Source organism: Spermophilus citellus, assembly GCF_964194105.1.
Source record: "Spermophilus citellus genome assembly, chromosome: X".
Lineage (NCBI taxonomy): Eukaryota > Metazoa > Chordata > Mammalia > Rodentia > Sciuridae > Spermophilus > Spermophilus citellus.
In genome coordinates, this window is record NC_138190.1 from 146,827,540 (window position 1) to 146,845,507 (window position 17,968).

Genomic DNA, 17,968 nt, shown 5'->3' on the forward strand with positions numbered 1-17,968 from the left:
ATCCTGGTCTGGGCAACGTGTGTGATTTATTATTTGCTGAATTCTCTCTCGGTGGAAGCAGAGGTATGTTCACGTGACTGGGCCAGAGCAGAAGCTGCGGGTGTGGCATCTCTCCCCAGGTATGCTTGCTGTCCTGTGGGGTCCTTGTCAAGAAGCAGCCGGTCCACCTATGGGATGAGAGGTGTTCTACCTGTGGGAACTTCTAACTGGCTTGACCATCTTGACTTCTTTTCTAGTTCCAGGGATAGAACCCAGGGTCTCATACATGCTATGTGAGTGCTCTGCCACTGAGCCATACCCCAGCCCTTAAACCATTTTTTAAGCACACAGGTCAGTGGCTTTGAGCACTTCCATAGTATTGTGTAAACATCCACCATCCATCTCCACACCTGTTCATCTTCCCTCACATCATCAAACAAGTCCCAATTCCTCCTCCCCAGCCTCTAGCACCCACCGTCCTATTGTTTGTCTATGAATTTGGCTATAAGACTCTCATCTAAAGCCTCTCGTGGAAGTAGAATCATACAATATTTGCCCTTTTGTTACTGGCTCATTTCACTGAGCATCATGTTCTCAAGGGTCATCCATGTTGAAGCATGTGTCAGAATCCCCTTCCTTTTCAAGGCTAGATAATAGTCCAATGTATGGACAGACCACATTTTATTTATCCATTCATGGATGGACACTTAAGTTGCTTCAAGCTTTTGAGCATTATAAATAATGCTGTTGTGGAACTGGGTATACACATTACTCTCTTAGACCTTGCTTTCCATTCTATTTGCAGCAGCTGTGCCATTTTACATTCCCATCAGCAGTGCACAAGGATTCCAGTCATAGACTTCCTCTTTACCCAGAAGCCATGAAAGGAAAGTCCTCATTTCACTCATGCATTTACTCCACATGCCTCATTCCTGCGCTCCTCAACTCCCTCTGAATACCAGTGCACATGGACATCTGTGCTTCATAGTGTTCTCTTTAGGCCAGGAAGAGCCAGGCAAACAGTTCTATAACCCACAATTCCAAGTCACCACTGTAGCAACAGTGCTAAGACTCCCTTATCCCATTTCGCTATGTTTCTATTTCCCAGCTCCACACATCTCCGTTTTAGACTTGGCAGCACCAGAGGACACATTTTGCAGGGCAGCAGCCAAGAAAAGAGAAAAAATGGCTTCCAAGCTCCCTCCAACCACCAGAGTCTGTGTTTCTACAGCAGGCAAAAAGACAAATAGCAGAACACCCTTGTTTTATTGCTATGCAAGTACATATTGAACCATGCAGATAAGAAAGTCTAGATTGGCCAAACTCCATATCAAGACAGCTGGCACCATCTGGACAGACATACTCCTCCCCAAAGAATTGGGAATTTGTGTCTGACTTCTCTTTCCCACAGGTTTCCACCGGGAAAACTCGGTACTTAGCCAAATGGCTTGGGGCAAGAAAGCACTACTGCAAAGGAGCCCTGAGGGTCTGGGGGAGGGCTGCCTGAAGTGTTTTGGGGCTGCCGTAGCCAATTTCTACAAACTGGGTGGCAAGGAAAAAAATAGAAATTTATCCTGTCACAGTTCTAGAGGCCTGATGTCCAAGGTCAAAGTGTTGGCAAGGCCAAGCTCCTTCTGAGGGCTCTCAGGGACAATCTGTTCCAGACCTTTTGCCTAGCTTCTGGTATTGCCAGCAATACTTGGTGTTCCTTGGCTGGTAGAGGCATCATTCCAACCTCTGCTTGTGTCTTCATGTGGACTTATCTCTTCTAAGGATACCAGTCCTTGGATTAGTGCCCACCCTAATGACCTCATCTTAATTTCATTACATATGCAAAGACCCTATTTCTAAATAAGGTCAGATTTGTGAATTTCAGGTGTGGGACATGGACAGGTTTTTTGAGGGACACAATTCAGTGAGTCATAGCCAGGAAGGAAGAGATGGGCCAAGTCTCTACCAACACTTGGTTGCCCTCCTCCTCTTTCCACTGGATTTATAGGTCAAGTAAGACTCAGCCATTGATCACTTTACAGTAATTAAGATATACTCTGCAAAAAGAAAACTCCTAGAAGCTTCAGATTCTAGAATATTTTATCTGAATCTCTCATTGCCGGCCTTTTGAAACCCAAAATAGAGGAAATAGAAGGCTGTGCATCTTTAATCTCTATTATTATTATTATTATTATTATTATTATTTGCAAAAGCCTTGGTAATAGGAAAAATAAGCAAACAATTACTTTAATTTTACCATGCATAGAAAAAGGCCTCATGTACTGGGCATGGTAGTGCATGCCTGTAAACCCAGCCACTAGGGAGGCCGAGACAGGAAGATAGCAAATTGGAGGCTAGCCTGGGCAACTTAGCAAAACTCTGTCTCAAAAAAAAAAAAAAAAAAAAAAAGAAAGAAAGAAAGAAAGAAAAAGGCCTGAACCACACTGTCCCACCAGCACTGACAGACACTAGCTGAATATCATTTCAGGAAAAACAGACAGGCAAAGTGACAAGCACTGAGCTGATGTGACCAGTAGCACCAATCAAGGCCAGCATGTCCCCAGAGCAGTATAATGGGCACACAAGCTATGGAAAAGGCATTTTCTTTCTTTCCTTCCTTCTCCCTTCCTTCCTTCTTCTTTCTTTCTATACTGGGGATTGAACCCAGGGGCATTCTACCACTGAGCTACACCCCAGCCCTTTGCATTTTTTTGAGACAGGGTCTCACTAAGTTGCTGAGGCCAGACTTGAACTTGTGATCCTCCTGCCTCAGCCTCCCAAATTGCTAGGATTACAGGTGTGCACAACCTTGCCTGGCTTCTTTTTTAAAATTTTGACACAGGGTCTTACTAAGTTACTTAGGGTCTTGTTAAATTTCTCAGGCTGGCCTTGAACTTGAGATCCTCCTGCCTTAGCCTCCCAAGCTGCTGGGATTACAGATGTCCACTGCCACATCCAGCAATAGGTGGAACAAGCAAATACAATAGGAAACAGATTATTTGCTACAGCCTCAATTTACAGAATGGAAACTGGGAATTTCAGGTGTGGGACATGGACAGGTTTTTTTGAGGGACACAATTCAGTGAGTTCCACAGAGAGAGAGGAACTTGCTAATACTCAATTATTATGAAAGAAAATATGAAGTATTTTGAGGCTGAGCACTCCTGGTGCAGTGTGGTACTCTCAGCTGGGGGTGGGAGGATGCTCCCCCATCTTCCGAGGAGCTTAATTCAACCATCAGCTTCCTCATGATATGCCCTGGGGAAGGACTGAGAAGAGGGGAGAAAAACTGGAACAGAAGTAGAGAGAGCTTTCTAGGGGGTCTGGGTATACTCCATCATCCAGCCCTCTCAGTCCATAGGGGAGGGCTAGACCTTCGGAGAGGCTTTTAATTCCTTGGGGTCCCCTCAAGTTTTGGACTCCATCAAGGCAGCCTGGGCCTATACTTTTGATGTGTCTGTGAGGCCCATATAAGTCAGCAATAAGTATTGGCCAAGGGCAGTGCACCATCAATGGACAGGCAAGGTGCTTGGCAAATAGAAGGCAGAAAGGACAGTCTGGAGCCCTGGTCTATCCTTGAAGGTTTGCCACCTGGGCTGTCCTCCTCCCCTCAGTGCTCAGAACCCCTGCCCTGGGCCCTGGGTCTAGGCTATTGCCACTACCTTCCAGGGGCTCCAGTCACACTGGACAGATGCAGAAATTACACAGTGGGAAAAAGGTATTCTAGGGACAGCAGAGCCCAGAGAAAGTACCACCAGACCCGTCTGGAGCAACCTCTCATCCAAGTCTAAAGACTAAGGAAAAACAAAAAATACATGAAGGCAAAGGGCAGGGGCAACAAAGGAAGCCAACTGCAAAGAGCCCAGCATCTTAAGAAGCCAGGGTGCAATGAGAAAAGGAGAGATGGGGATGAGGATACAACTTTGGAAGTCACTGTCCAGGACACCTGGCCAGAGTCCTGGGCAGCCAGCAGAGGCAGTGGGTTTCAGTGTGCACACCTCCTCTCCCCTTTTCTGGCTCACCTGAAAAGCTGTCTGTGCCTCCCAAACAGGTCAGTGGTACATCTCTAAATTGGTGGCAGATGGATCTTCTTCCATTCTGACAGAAGTACAGGACTCCTGTCAGGCTCATCATTGTTAGCACACCCAGAAGGAAAGTTAGAGGCCTCACCCTCTCACACATGCCTCTTGAGGCTCTCTCAGCACAAGGCTTGGTGACAAAGGAGGCCACATTTGTATTTGGAAGAATCCAGAAAGATTGCCTCAAAAGCCTGTGTGGTGAGCAACTACACTGTGCCCCAAAGCACTCAGGAGAGTTGTTCCTTAGCAATTTCCTCTTCTACACTAAAAGATGGGCAAGGAGTTTCCCCTGCTTTCTTAGCTGAGATGGTACACAGCAGCTGCTCGATAAACATTGTAGCATGACCACTTGGTCTCAAACAGACGCCAGGTCAGCCCACTGAGGAGGGCTATGACATTTGCTCAGCTTCCTCACCCTGGGGACAGATAACATGGTGTTACTCTGTAAAGCTAAGCAAGTTCCTTGGCTGACCTACCACTACTATGCAACCATTCCCTTTGCCTCCCACCAGGGATGAGTACAGCCCAGCTAACAGGAAGCTCTCACCTGGAGCCCCATGTATGACTCCAGGCATTCCCAGGGCTTAGACGCCTGTGGGTACCAGATCCTACTCCCCTATGGTAACAACTTGGCAAATGTGGGGAAGCAGCCACCACGTGCTCAACATGCATCCAGCCCAATGGGGGACTGCGGGAGCAAGTGCTGGGCGGGTTGCTCACAAATCCAAAAGCTAGCCTTTCTGAAGAAAGGACTTGAGTGGGGAGTCACAGGGGTGCCACGCCTTGGCATCTCTTCAGACTCCCCTTCTAGACTGGCTATCTCAACATAAATATTACCTTAGGACTTCCCGCTACACTGGGATCACGTCTGGTTTTCCTGAATACCAGTGACCCTCCCCAAAGATGGGTTGTGCTCTCAGCCCGAGTGGGCCAGCTCCCAGGCTGCAGGGTTCCAGTGCACCCTGGAGCACAAGGGGCACTCTGTCTGGGGAGCATGTCAAGGGAAAATCAAGTTTCTGCCAACCCCCATGAGCCCCTGAGGACAGCACAGGTGCAGAGCAAAGACAAGGTCTCTGTTGATTTGCATCATCTTTTATTACACAAAATAAAATTCCATCTATGTTGCACATTCATACTTTCTATAAATCTGGCTTTACAAAATCCATAGGGTACAGTCTCATCTCTTCTTCAACTTTCCTGCCAGTGATATCACATCTCAACTGCAGTTAAGAGTCCTCTCAAAGGACAAAAGCAGCTGCAGCCACCCCAGGGCTGCAGCACACTGTGCACTCCCAGCCTGCCCGCTGGAGGTGCACTTCCCAGCATCATCTGGACCGCGGCTGCTGGGGACAGTCAGAGCGGCAGCATGTCATCGCCTTCACCAGCCCATCTCCAGCAGCACAACCAGTCCTCCCAGCTGGTCCTCTGGGGACCGGCCGTCACAGCGACGTGGTGGCACCGTCCCCAGGCAGCCGACCATCCTGGGCTTCTCTTTGGGCAGGCCTGGGCCAGGGCCTTAGGGGATCTCTGTGTCCATGGTATAAATCTGAATGAGATCAGACACAATATTATCAATGATTGGCTTGGTAAGGTCGTCACTAAACACCTAGAAAGGAGAAGGAAAACAGGCTCCAATTAGACTCCCTCTGTGTTAAGCAAGGCACCATCCACTATCACAGAAGGGCATTTCCCGGTCAGGGCAGGGGACATGGGGACTTGGCTATCCAGATGATGGTGGCTTGCCAGGCACAGTAGCGCATGCTCTCCTAGTGCCGCCATGGGCTGAGGCAGGATTACAGCTTGGGCAACTTAGCAAGACTCTGTTTAAAAGTTTAAAAATAAATAAATAAAAGGGCTCAAGATGAAGTTCAGTGATAGTGCATCCCTGGGTTCAGTCCTCAATACCAAAACCAAACAAAAAAGGAAAACAACAAAACAAAAAAAAACAGACCATGGTGACTCTCCTGTCAACCAGTTAAGCTCCAGCCTACTGAGGCTGATCAAAGACTATACAAAGCAAAGAACATTCCAGATGGAAGAGGCCTTATAGATCATTCAACCTGAGCATGATAAAGGACTTGGCCGAGATCACCCACAGGGGTGGAGACAGAACTGGGCCCAGAGCATAGGCTCCTCCCTCCTATCTGGGTCTTTCTTAAATCAAGGGTCTCCAAGGATGTTGGCAAGAGGAAAGGGTAGAAGTCTTATTTCCAAAAACAGGTAGACTAAGTAACTTGGACCCTACCCCCAGCCTAAGCAGGCCCTGAGGAACAACTAGAACAGACATCCAGATTGAATGCACAGGAGTGCTCCCAAGACTGAGGATAATCCTTAAGGGACCGAAACTAAGGGGGAGACACAGTATAGAACAAACTTACAAGCCCAAAGCCTGAACCTCCCAAAGTTGAGTCTGGGTCCTGCCTGGCTCCTAGAGGATGACCTCTAAGGCCCTTGAACATCCTGCCTGATGAATATGTCTGGTTCACCAGGGTTTTAGGACCCAAGCCAGGTAATCTATGCTGATGCCTTGATGCAGGTGGGGGCCTTGGGCCACATGGAACTAGATGGACTTTGGGGTGGCTGGTGCCTGAACCATCCAGGTCAGCCACAAGGGTTCCTCCAAGACCAACCCCAGTAAAAATCCTAAACACAAGGGACCAAGTGAGCTTCCTGGGTGACAGTACTCAGTGCACACTCTCCCAGCAAATCAAGCCTGAGGGTGCTCTGAGGGATCCCTAACTGCAAGGGAAGTTAAAAAGCAAAGCAACCTGGTAGGATGCCACAGTCATCCTGCACTGGGGAACCAAGATACTAAGAAGGTCAAGGCCTTAGGCTGAATCAAGGAAAAAACTGGACCTGAGTCCACACTTTTCAAAACCCCCAAAGGTAGGCCCCTCCATATCCTAGGGCCTACAACCTCAGATGGGAGACAGTGACCTGGAAATGTTCTAGGCCCTGGCTTAGGAAGCACAGCTGCCACCCTGGGTTCCGTATTGAGAAATACAGGCTTGCTTGTTAGGCTCTGCTACCCATGCACTCCTGACAGATGACTATTAAAAAGTATCCAAGGCCAAAATGTGGAAGCTACTCAAGTATGCATCAGTAGATGAATGGATAAATACAATGTGGTCCATCCCTACAATGGAATATTATCCAACCTGACACATACTTCAACATGGATGACCTTTGAGGACCTGATGATACTCAGTGAAATGAGCCAGTCACAATACAAATATTGTACGATTCCATACATAGGAGATCACTAGAGCAGTCAAATCTAAAGACAGTAGAATGATGTGTGCCAGGGGCTGGAGAGAAGGAACGAGGAGTTACTGTTTAACGGCGACAGGTTTTCCCTTTTGCATCAAAGAGTTCTGGAGGTGGTTAGTGGTAACAGTTTCACAGCTATGTTAATGTGATTAATATCACTGAACTGCATTTAAAAATGACAAAGGGCTGGGCATGGTGGAGCATGCCTGTAATCCCAGAGAATCAGGAGGCTGAGGCAGGAGGATGGCAAGTTCCAGGATGGCCTCAGCAACTCGGACAGACCCTGTCTCAAAATAAAAATAAAAAGGACTGGGGAATATAGTTCAGTGGCAGCATGCCCCTGGGTTCAATCCCTAGTACACCACCCCCTCAAAAAAAAAGTGAAGATAGTACATTTTATCTTATGTGTTTGTCACCACAAATTAAGAAAACAGTCAAGGGTAGGTGACAAAACCTAGACCATCTGATCACATCTCCAAGTCCAGTGGTGAGACACTATTGGCCTCTGGAACCAAAAAGACCTAGTGGCTTGACTCCACCTGTGGGAGACATCAACTTCCTAAGCATGGATGGCCTGGGTGTGGCTCTGGCTACGGAACTTTCAGCAACATTGTGTGATAGCCTGAGGCATTTCTGAGCCTACTGCCATCCCCACTCATCTTGTTGGCACATAGCCTTGGCACACACAGTACAGGCTGGCTTCCCATAGGGAAGGCTCTTATGCTGAACCCATGGCCAACAAGTAACAGAAGCAATCATGGAAAAAAGTAGCAGCTAAGAGCACATGAGGAGGAAAAATGTTTCAAATATCAGACGTGAGCTTCCATGCACCCATGCAGCCGGGGCCTCACCGGGAGCAGCTCATCCCAAGGCAACTCACACTTCACCAGCCCAAAGTGGTGTGGATTCTGGAAGCTCCTGGTGTATGCAGCTCTGAGCCATCCAGAAAAGGTGAAGTCAAGTGTGACAGACTTTTAAGAAGAGCTGGGTGAACATGTGTCTGCCATCCCAAAAATGGCAACTGCTTTCCAGGCTGAGCAATTACTGGGTGAGTGCAATGCCCAGAAAACAGCCCTGTGATAGGGCCACTTCCTGGCTATGCTGGGCCAGGGCAGCCGGTACTCCTCTTGGCAGGGCTGAGCATGAGATATGGAGGTGGTGCTGGTACATCAAGTGAAGTTTATAACTAGTGAAGACAGAGTAGAAAGAAAGCAAAATGGAGGAGGGCCAGCACAATGGGAAGCAAGGGAGGGCACTGCAGATCCAGCAGTCAAGGGACAGGATGACCATGCCCACCAGATGTCCTCAGAGAGCAGGGCCAGGAAGTGGTAGCCCCATCTGCTGCCATCTGATTCCAACGGAGCAAGGCCACTATATCCCTGTTACGTGAAACTCCCTGAGAAGACCACACGTGAAGCAGTACTTCTGTCCACACAGGTGCTCTTACCCCAACATGATCTTAAGGGTGTGTCTGGCCCAAGACTGCAACTAAGGCCATGTTCATTCAAATGATCTGTCACCAAATAGCAAGAGTGCCAAAGGGAAGATGATTATAACAGGGTATTTTTAAGCTTCAATGTTACCAAGTGGCTGGGCGCAGCAGCACATGCCTGTAATCCCAGCAGCTCGGGAGGCTGAAGCAGAAGGATCACGAGTTCAAAGCCAGCCTCAGCAACAGCGAGGCACTAAGCAACTCAGTGAGACCCTGTCTCTAAATAAAAATACAAAATAGGACTGGGGATGTGGCTCAGGGGTCGAGTGCCCCTGAGTTCAATCCCCAGTATCAAAAAAAAAAAAAAAATTCCAAGTGGCCCATGTCTTTCATCAAGGACAATTAACAGAAAGAAAATGGGTGAATGCCCAGTTAGAAGGACTTCTGAAAAGGGGGCACAGTTCAACACACTGAGTGGCTACCTCACCTGCCACCATGGCTTCTCAGCCTCAGACTCAGCAGGTACCTCAACTCCATAGACCTGCAGAGCCAGGTAGAGCACTGCCACAGCTAGGTGCTGAGCCCGGAACCGGAGACACAGTCCCCCGTGGTAGCTGTCACGCAGCAGGGCCCAGGCCGTGACGGAGATGGGGGTCCGTTGCCAGCTGTAACGATTCAGCCAGTTCTTGAGGGAAATCAGGTAATGGAGCAAGTACTGTAAAGACACAGACATCAGCCAGTCTGCCTTTAGGGCTTCGGCCCCCCATAACCCAACTCTTCATCGCTGCACTGTGGTCCCTTCACCCTCTCTCCATAAGCAGTCATAATCATTCCAAATCATTCCACCTCACTGCTTAAACTTTCCAATGACATCATGTCATTTAGGAAAAGCCCCAAAGCCTTCTGCTGGTCACCAAGCACTGCTTCCTTCTCTGACCTCATCTCCCAGTCCACCCTCCCACCATGCTGGAATGTACTGGGCATGCTCTAGAACCAACTCACCGCACCCCTGTCTCCACATGCCTGGCCACTCTCATTCTCCAGACATAGCTCTGGAGGAACTTATTCAGGCCATTCTTGAATGCCATCCCCACAGCAACACCCTCGATCCCAGGACCCTGCTCAATCCACCATGAGAAATCATCTGGGGCCCAGTGCTCTAGCAAGCAGTGCCTTTACCTACAGACTAGAGGACGCTGCACTTTATGTGCCCAGCGTCTCAGGAGGCTGCCGCTTTCAGGAGGATTAGGGACTAGAGACTGCATTTCTCCAGTTTGTGTCAAGACCATAAAGCAGTGTTGGCCTCAACTCCCATGTCTCCATGACCTCCCAGTTGGGAGGCCAGCCTAAACCCCATGGCAAGCACTTAGGCAGCTTGAGCACACATATGACCCAGACACATCCTGGAGGGGTGACCTATATTACTGAGATTCTCATCTGCCTAGAGGAAGAGGAAGGGGTTGCCACATCCCCAGCCCAGCAACTTGGCTTTCCTCATGGATTTCTAAGCACAGCTGAGCTGGATGCTATAGTAACTCACAGGAAAAGGGACTTTGGCAGGTTTATAAAACCAGCCCTTCTCAGAGGCTTAGTGAGCACTCCATCTAGATGGGTAGAGGGCGCTGCAACATGGTTTCCGAGAGTCACACAAGTCCCAGCCTGTGGGCACAGATGAGCAAGCACAAAGGGGGCAGCTGAGATAAGACCTGCCCCAGAAGATTCCAGGATTGGGGTAAGGGAGGCTGGCTGAGCCACTGCTGCGTGTGGAATCAGAAGCTCTGGTTCCCTTCTGCTCTTCGCTTGCTATACCCTCAGACATTAGAAGAAACATGCTTTCAGGCTATGGAACAAAGTCCTCACAGTCTCTAGAAATAGTTGTCAGTTTCCCCAGCATGCACGTACCTTGTGTGGATGCTGGAAGGAGACCTGGAAGCGCAAAACTCTCAGCATGAGGAGCTCACACTGCACAATACTGTCTCGGAGCTCCCAGAAGCGGGAGTCCAGCTCCAAGGGCTCACTGCTTGGGTTAAAGTACCTGTGTGGAGGAATTGCAATGCTTACAGTGGCAAGAGACATGTTTCCCAAGCAATGGGGCAGCTTCCAGTGTTCCAAGCACTGAAGTCATATAATGTCCAAGCATAACCTACAGTTTCTTCCAGTATATTAACATGGGGTCACTTTATTTGTTTTTATAAAATGACTCTTCATCTACACATCTAGTGTACACAATGGCAACTGTAGGCATTGAGGAAAGAAGCTGGCTCCGAGTTTTAGTCCAATGGGCCATCCGCCATCATTCAGCAAGATTATCAAGAGCTAAGACTGGGTTTGTGCAACGACTCCAAAGGAAGCAGAAGCTTTAGCATGCCTAGTCTTGGGTAGTATAGCATTGGGGAGACTCTTCCTCACCTAAGATACAGCACCCAAGGCTTGCTCTTAGGGCCCAAGGAATGCATATAAACAGCCTAGGAAAAATGTATTCTGAAAGGCAACATATTTCACTTTTATATTTCTTGGATTATTCTTCCTTTCTTCCAGATCTTTCTGTCCTTATTTACACCCTGTATGTCCACAACGCTTCCACCTACGCAAGATCCCCAAGATGTACGTGAACAGAGTTCACACTCAAATGCTCAGAACTCTCTGCCAGTGACTCATCCTTCCTCACTGCTCCCTCGTTTTCCACGATCCCTGCAGAACCCTGGGCCCCCTGTGCCCACATCTAATTAGGGCTCCACACAATTTCCCCTTCTACTGCTCCTCCCTGCTGGGGGCCATGCAATTATAGGTGGACTCCAGCCGCACTCTCTCACTTCGTGCCTGTTTTTATCTTAGTCTCTCCCTGTACAGCGTGAACCTGTCAGGCTTAGGGGGTGGGGAGTGCTTTTTCCGTTACCTGTTTATTAAAAAAAGAACAAAATAGTTTTCTTCCTAATTAATTACAGTTCCTGGAAAGGCCCATGACGCACAGCTAGTCAGTAACTTTCCATAAATTTCATGTCTGTCTCCTGGCCACCCAGCCCCCGGGGGCCTTGGTGCAGCCTAAATGGATAGGCCCCTGTGTCCTTCCCAGCAGCAATACAACTGCTTGGCCCAGCTGTGCAACCCACCTCCCCCATGACCCCTGGGCAACTGGGACGCAGGTTCTCACACCACCTAAATATCCTAAATATGATGACTGCCCTGCTGGGTCTATAATCCCCCCCTCCAGGCCACTCAGGTCTGCTGGGCCCCACAATCCAACCAGGAAGGTTCTCTTCCATACTCTTCTGCCCTCAGCCATCTCCCTCTGTCCTGTCCAGGACAACAGATAACTCTTCTCTGACATTCTTCTCCAAGCTCCTTCTGCTCAACCTACCTCCACCCTGGTTAGCTTTTGAGGCTTCCCATAATGTGGCCAAGCTTCCCTCCCAGAGGCCCCTGGGCTCCTGACCCCAGGCTCCTTCCTGCCTTTGCAGCTAGTGCTTCAGACACTGAGTCAAGCCATTCAATTGCTTCCTTCTGAGCCTGAAAGCTGGTACCTAGGCAGCAGGCTCAAGAAAGCATTTTCTGCCCCTGCCAGGTGAACAGCAGGAGGCCCTCCCAAACACCTCAACTAGGACACCAGTACCTGTTGGACACGTTGATGATGTCCCGAGTACGCAGGTGTTGCTCCTCCACTTTGCCAGCCAAATAAATGGAAGACATGGCAACCAGATAAGGGTCATAGGCATCCAGGTTGATCTCGCAGAAGAACTTATGGTATATGGTACAAGCAGTGGCAATGGGAATGGACTGCATCCCTAGCTTGACACCTACAGAGAGAAAGCAGGCAGGAGAATCCTTCAGTCCAATGCTCATTCACACACTGCTCAAGTGAGGGAGCTGCTGGAATAGGCCCTAAGGGTGCACACCCTAAGCAGAGAAGACCAAGAACGATTAGCCTTGCCACTCCTTGCTGCTCGGTCTCTTGCAGGGTACCCAGAATTCTCAGACTCCAGAAGGTTAGCAAAGACGCTGGGGATGAGACTGCAATGCAGATGCCCCTTCAGGAAGACTGGGGCTCTAAGACTGTGCACTTCTGACAAAGCCCCAGGTCCTACCCACACTATGGTCTGCAAACCAATAGTGTGGGTAGGACCAACTCAATAAGCAAAGGTTCTGACTGTTGCTCAGTTACCAACTGGCATATGGGCTTCTGCACAGAAGCTTGGAAAGGACCAAGGACTGTTGTGTGTCTGTTTTCACCCAAGCAGGCACTGAGCTGGAGGTTACTCACCCCACAACCCACCTAACAAAAATCCTGTTAGGAAGACGGAAGGTAAAAGCCCTTGGGGGGGGCATCAAAAAATGCTAGACGTTCCAGTGTTATAGTTAAACATTACTCTCACCACTGGTTTCCTAGTCCACAGATATGGTCAGAAAAGCAAGCTGAGTGACTGATCAGAGCAACCACAGGCAGAGAAGAGAAAAAGCAACATTTATGGCCATGGACATGCACCAGAGAAGGAGTCCAACTCACTGAGAAGTGAGCAGAACTCAAAAATCACAGATGAAGGGGCTGGGATTGTGGCTTAGCGGTAGAGCATTCGCCTAGCATGGGAGGGACCCGGGTTCGATCCTCAGCACCACATAAAAATAAAGGCATTGTGTTGTGTCCATCTACACCTAAAAAATAAATATTAAAAAAAAATCACAGATGGAGTGGAGTGGAGGGGTCAGGGCTTAGCCTCTCCCCTCTCACCTTCTAAACAGTTCCAAAGGGAATTAATGTGCTGGTTCCCAAAACCAAAACCAATTTGCAATGACCAGATTAACAAGAGAAAGTTAATAGATGAAGGTGGAGAGCAACCAGTAAATAATCAGACTGCTCTCAGCATTCTCTATCTAAGAAGGCAGATACTGTCTACGGATACTGTAACAAATAACCACTAATTTCAGTGGCTGAGAAAACATACACTTATGCTCTCCCTATCCTGGAGATCAGAGTTAAAAATGAGACTTAGGGGGCAAGTCAAGGTGTCATCAGGGTTGGTTCCTTCTAGAAGATACAGGAAAGACTGTTTCCTTGCCTTTTCTAGCTGTAGGGGCCTCCTACATTCCTTGGCTCCTGGCCCCTTCCTCCATATTTAAAGCTAGTGACACAGCATCTTCTAACACTGCTTTGGTTGCTATATGGCCTTCTCCTCTGTGACCCCCACTGCTTCTCTTTTGTATGGACAGATGTGGTGAAAATAGGCCCACCCACAATAATCTAGGATAATCTCCCCATCTTAAGGTCCTTAATTGCATCTCGGAAGTCCCTTTTGCTATATGACATTCACATGTCCCAGAGATTAGGACAGGGACATCTTCAGGGAACCAGTATGTAGCTTCTACAAAGGGCAATGGTATATACGATGCTTATAAAGCAGCCCTTCGAAAACACCTAAAAAGTATGTTAAGGTCTAAAAATCAGATAATTCCTACATGGGATCTTATTCCAGAAAATGCGAGATAAGGTAGTGTTACTAGCCTGACCGTCTGAGCAGATGGAAGGTAGCCAGATGGAGGGGGAGGGGCAACACATCCTTCCTTAATAAACTCTACAACTCTTGTAAATTTACAAATCACTGGGATTAGCAGGTCTAAGGCCATTTCCTTAGACCGTCTGGACCACCTTGACTTGAAAGCACACGTGCCCAAGCCTGTGCTCCAAGAAGTGCACATAGTGTCAAGGAAATAATTATTAGCCAGCTTAACAAGATATTACTGAAAGAGAAAAAGTACTTCTATAGAAATCCCTGTGGCTTAGTTGCATCACTCTGGAAGCTGGCTGCCCAGCACTATGGTAGATTTAGCCAAGACTCAGAACTCTAGCGGCATCGTGGATGCCCAAAAGCATGCTGCAAAAGGCTCCTAGAGACCAAGTGCCAATCTTCTAGCATGCAGGGATAGGCGTGGCGGAAGGCGTGGCAGAAGGCGTGCCGGACACTACAGAGTAGCGGGCTCTCAGACTCTGCCCCGCCTCGCCGGAGTCCAGTCCCTAACCACATCCGCTCTTTGGGCCTGCGCGGTCTTCTGTGCAAGGGGGATACCAGCGCCTCCCTCGCATCTCAATGCCTGGTACACATGGCAGACCGGAAAGGCAGAGGCCCTCAGTCCTGAGCAGACCTCCCAGCGTCCGCTAAGGCGGGTCACGCTGGCAAGGCCTGGCCTCTTCCCTTGGCCCAGCCGCGCTTTCTCTGCGAAGCAACGGCCTGCAGGCTGGGCGCTGTGATTGTACAGCTCCGCGAACCCCGGTTTCCATGCCCCGTCCATGCAGGAACTGCCCTTTCCCTGGCGGCGGTTACCTGCCTCCATGATGAACCTCGTTACTCGGAAGTGCACCCTTGCCTCCGGCGCTGGCCGCCCCTGGGCCCCAGGCGCCACAGCCCCTCCTTCGCAGCTCTCGGGGCGAACGGTTTCCATGAGGCCCCGCCCCACGACCCCCCAGAGGAAGGAGAAGCGCCCCCGGCGCGCCGAGGCCGGCTCCGGGGGGGTCCTCGCGGCGGGCGCGGCCGCCCCGCCCCGTAGGCCCCGCCCCGGCACGCCTCCTCAGGTGAGCGCGGCTGCGCAAAGGAAGGCGATTCAGATAAGTGCGCAAGCGCAGGCGCAGGCGCAGAGGTCGACACCTCCTGGAGGCCTCCTTGCGCGCCTGCTCACCTCCGGACACCATACACCCAGTCGGGGGAGGCGCACGCCCCGCCCCCTGGAGACACACCCCCTCCACACTCCACTTGCTGGACTTAGGCGTCCAAGTCACGCCCCTGGGAAAGTCATGCTTTGCCTGTGGGAAACACAAGTTGTGTCCCAGGGAGCGGCAACCGACCGTGCTACTCAGCGAGGACTCAGCGAGGTCACGGAATAAGGGTTGGGGTAGGAGGGCACCTCCACACACCCTAGCGGCCAGCCCCCGCGTTCCGACTAAGGCATCGCCCTGGCTAGTGGCCCAGCATGGCTTAGGACAAGGAGAGCTGTAGCATCTGCCAAACACGGCTAAGGGCGTTTATGGGCGTGCCTTTTGAGGCGTCTGTGTCTGAATAGGCAGCTGCCACTAATGGGAGATGTTAGTGTTTGTAAAACCCAGATCCAGATTTGCAAGAGTGTTCAAACATGCAGATGAGACCTGATGGAAAGACTGTCGCAAAATGTGAGGAGGACCTTTTCTAAAGGAAGCATTTGTCTGGATCTAACAGGCACCACGCATCTGTTGGGAATGTAGTTTTTGCTCACCTTTCAAGCCTGGCACACAGTAGCTTAATAAATATTGAAAGAATGTTGAATATCAAACTCACATATTTACCATCCTATATTTCAATCGTGTCTTCCACAAGCAAGAAACTGTGCATCAGGTGTTAGGGACAGAGAGCACCAAAGGAACGCCCAAGCTAGAGACAATCACTTGGGTCATTCTGACACATTCAGAAAATTACAATAATTGGAGACCACTGAGAATGCAGAGAAGAAGAAGCTGCTGATCCCTAGGCCCTTCTGCTTAGGTGATTCTATCTCATGATACTGTTGAAATCTCCACCTCCTACCTATCCAACTTGTCCAACCTCAATCTCCTTCCTTGGCACCGCTATATCTTTTCTCGATATCACTGGCTAAGTGTCCTGGGGCAGCTGTAACAAATGACCAGGTGGCTAAAAACAGCAAAATTCTGGTGGCTAGAAGTCTGAAATCGAGGTCAGCAGGGATGTGCTTGCTCCAGAGGCTTTTTTTTTTTTTTTAAGAAAGAGTGAGAGGAGAGAGAGAGAGAGAGAATTTTTTAATATTTATTTTTTTAGTTCTCAGCAGACACAACATCTTTGTTGGTATGTGGTGCTGAGGATCGAACCCGGGCCGCACGCATCCCAGGCGAGCGGGCTACCGCTTGAGCCACATCCCCAGCCCCGCTCCAGAGGCTTTAACAGAGGATTCCTCCTTGTTCTTCCAGCTTCTTGTAGCCTGAGTTGTTCCTGGACTTGTGGCAGCGTCACTGTAATCTCCACCTCCATCTTCACCTGGCCTTCTCCCCTCTGTGTGACTCTGTCTTCTCATCTGTGTCTTATATGGACAACTGTCATGGGATCTAGCCAGGATGACCCCCTCTCAAGATCCCTATCTTCATTGGTCAATAATGTCAGATTCATTCCAGTCTTTTTATTTTTTTATTTGAGACAGGGTCTCACTAAGTTGCCCAGGGTGTCCTTGAACTTCCAGTTTGCCTCAGCCTTCCAAATAGCTGGAATTACAGGTGTGTGCCACCATTCCTGGCTCCCTGAATGATTCCTTTTCTCATTTTTTTTCACATTCCTGAAACTGTAGCTCAGGCACATTTAAAATTAAAGATCAAAAATCCACTGGGGGGAAAAAAGATTCCTATCTTCACTACATCTGTAATGACTCTTTGCCAAATAAAGTCACATTCACAGGGTCCAGGGATTAGGACATGGACATATTTGGGGGGACTGCCATTCAGCCCATGACACCAGTTGCCAGAGTAAGCTTCCTAAAATTTGAGGCCAGAAGGGCCCTGGCCCTTCCTAGCACAGTCCAGGGATCCTTCACTTCAGGGGAAAGCCTGACATGCCAGTCCTTGCACAGTCACCCTGTTGACTGGCCAGCCTTAGGTCTCACCATTTTTTCTCTCATGATGTTATGATTTAGACATGAAAAGTTCCCCTCAAGCTCATGTGTGAAACAATGCAAGAATTTTTAAAGATGAAATGATTAAATCATGAAAGGTGTAACCTAATCAGTGGATTAACCCACTGATTCCTTCAGTGGGTTTAATAGGGTGGTAATTGTAAGCATGTAGGAGGTGACTGGTGGAAGTAGGTCATGAGGGGTGGACCTTTGGGGTTAATACTTTGTCTCTGGTGAGCGAAGCTCTCTGCTACCTGGTTGCCATGCCTGAACTGATTCTCTCTACCACACCCTTCTGCCATGATTTTCTGCCTCATCTTGGGCCCAGAGCTATGGAGTCAGGTAACCATGGACTGAATCTCTGGAGCCATGAGCCAAAATAAACTTTTCCTTTTCTATGTTGTCAGGCCTTTTGGTCACAGTGATGCAAAACTGGCTGAAATACATGACAAGGGTCTCAGGCAGCTTCCCCAAAGGAGTTGATCTCCCATCTTAGTGTCTTTGCCTGGTGAAAGGATTTCTGCCCAACATGCTTCTCCCCAACTTGCTCTGGGGTGTATGTGCATAGAAGGGCACATGTATGAGT

General features: G+C 49.2%; 1 protein-coding gene across 3 annotated transcripts; it reads right to left on the reverse strand.

Annotated features, from left to right (window-relative positions):
* Window position 1: 1 nt before the first annotated feature.
* CCNQ (cyclin Q) lies at window positions 2–15,299 on the reverse strand. 3 transcript variants are annotated; one of them, XM_081277880.1, is made up of 5 exons: window positions 15,063–15,299; window positions 12,362–12,545; window positions 10,654–10,786; window positions 9,239–9,466; window positions 2–167 (listed from the first exon to the last, which is right to left on the reverse strand). In XM_081277880.1, the coding sequence occupies exons 1-5, from the start codon at window positions 15,178–15,180 to the stop codon at window positions 30–32; spliced, it is 801 nt and encodes a 266-aa protein (XP_081134006.1). In that variant the 5' UTR covers window positions 15,181–15,299; the 3' UTR covers window positions 2–29. The 3 variants fall into 3 exon arrangements, with proteins under 3 accessions (XP_081134006.1, XP_081134008.1, XP_081134007.1); XM_081277882.1 differs by lacking the exon at window positions 2–167 and adding an exon at window positions 5,120–5,595; XM_081277881.1 differs by lacking the exon at window positions 2–167 and adding an exon at window positions 5,120–5,655.
* Between the last annotated feature and the right edge of the window lie 2,669 nt (window positions 15,300–17,968).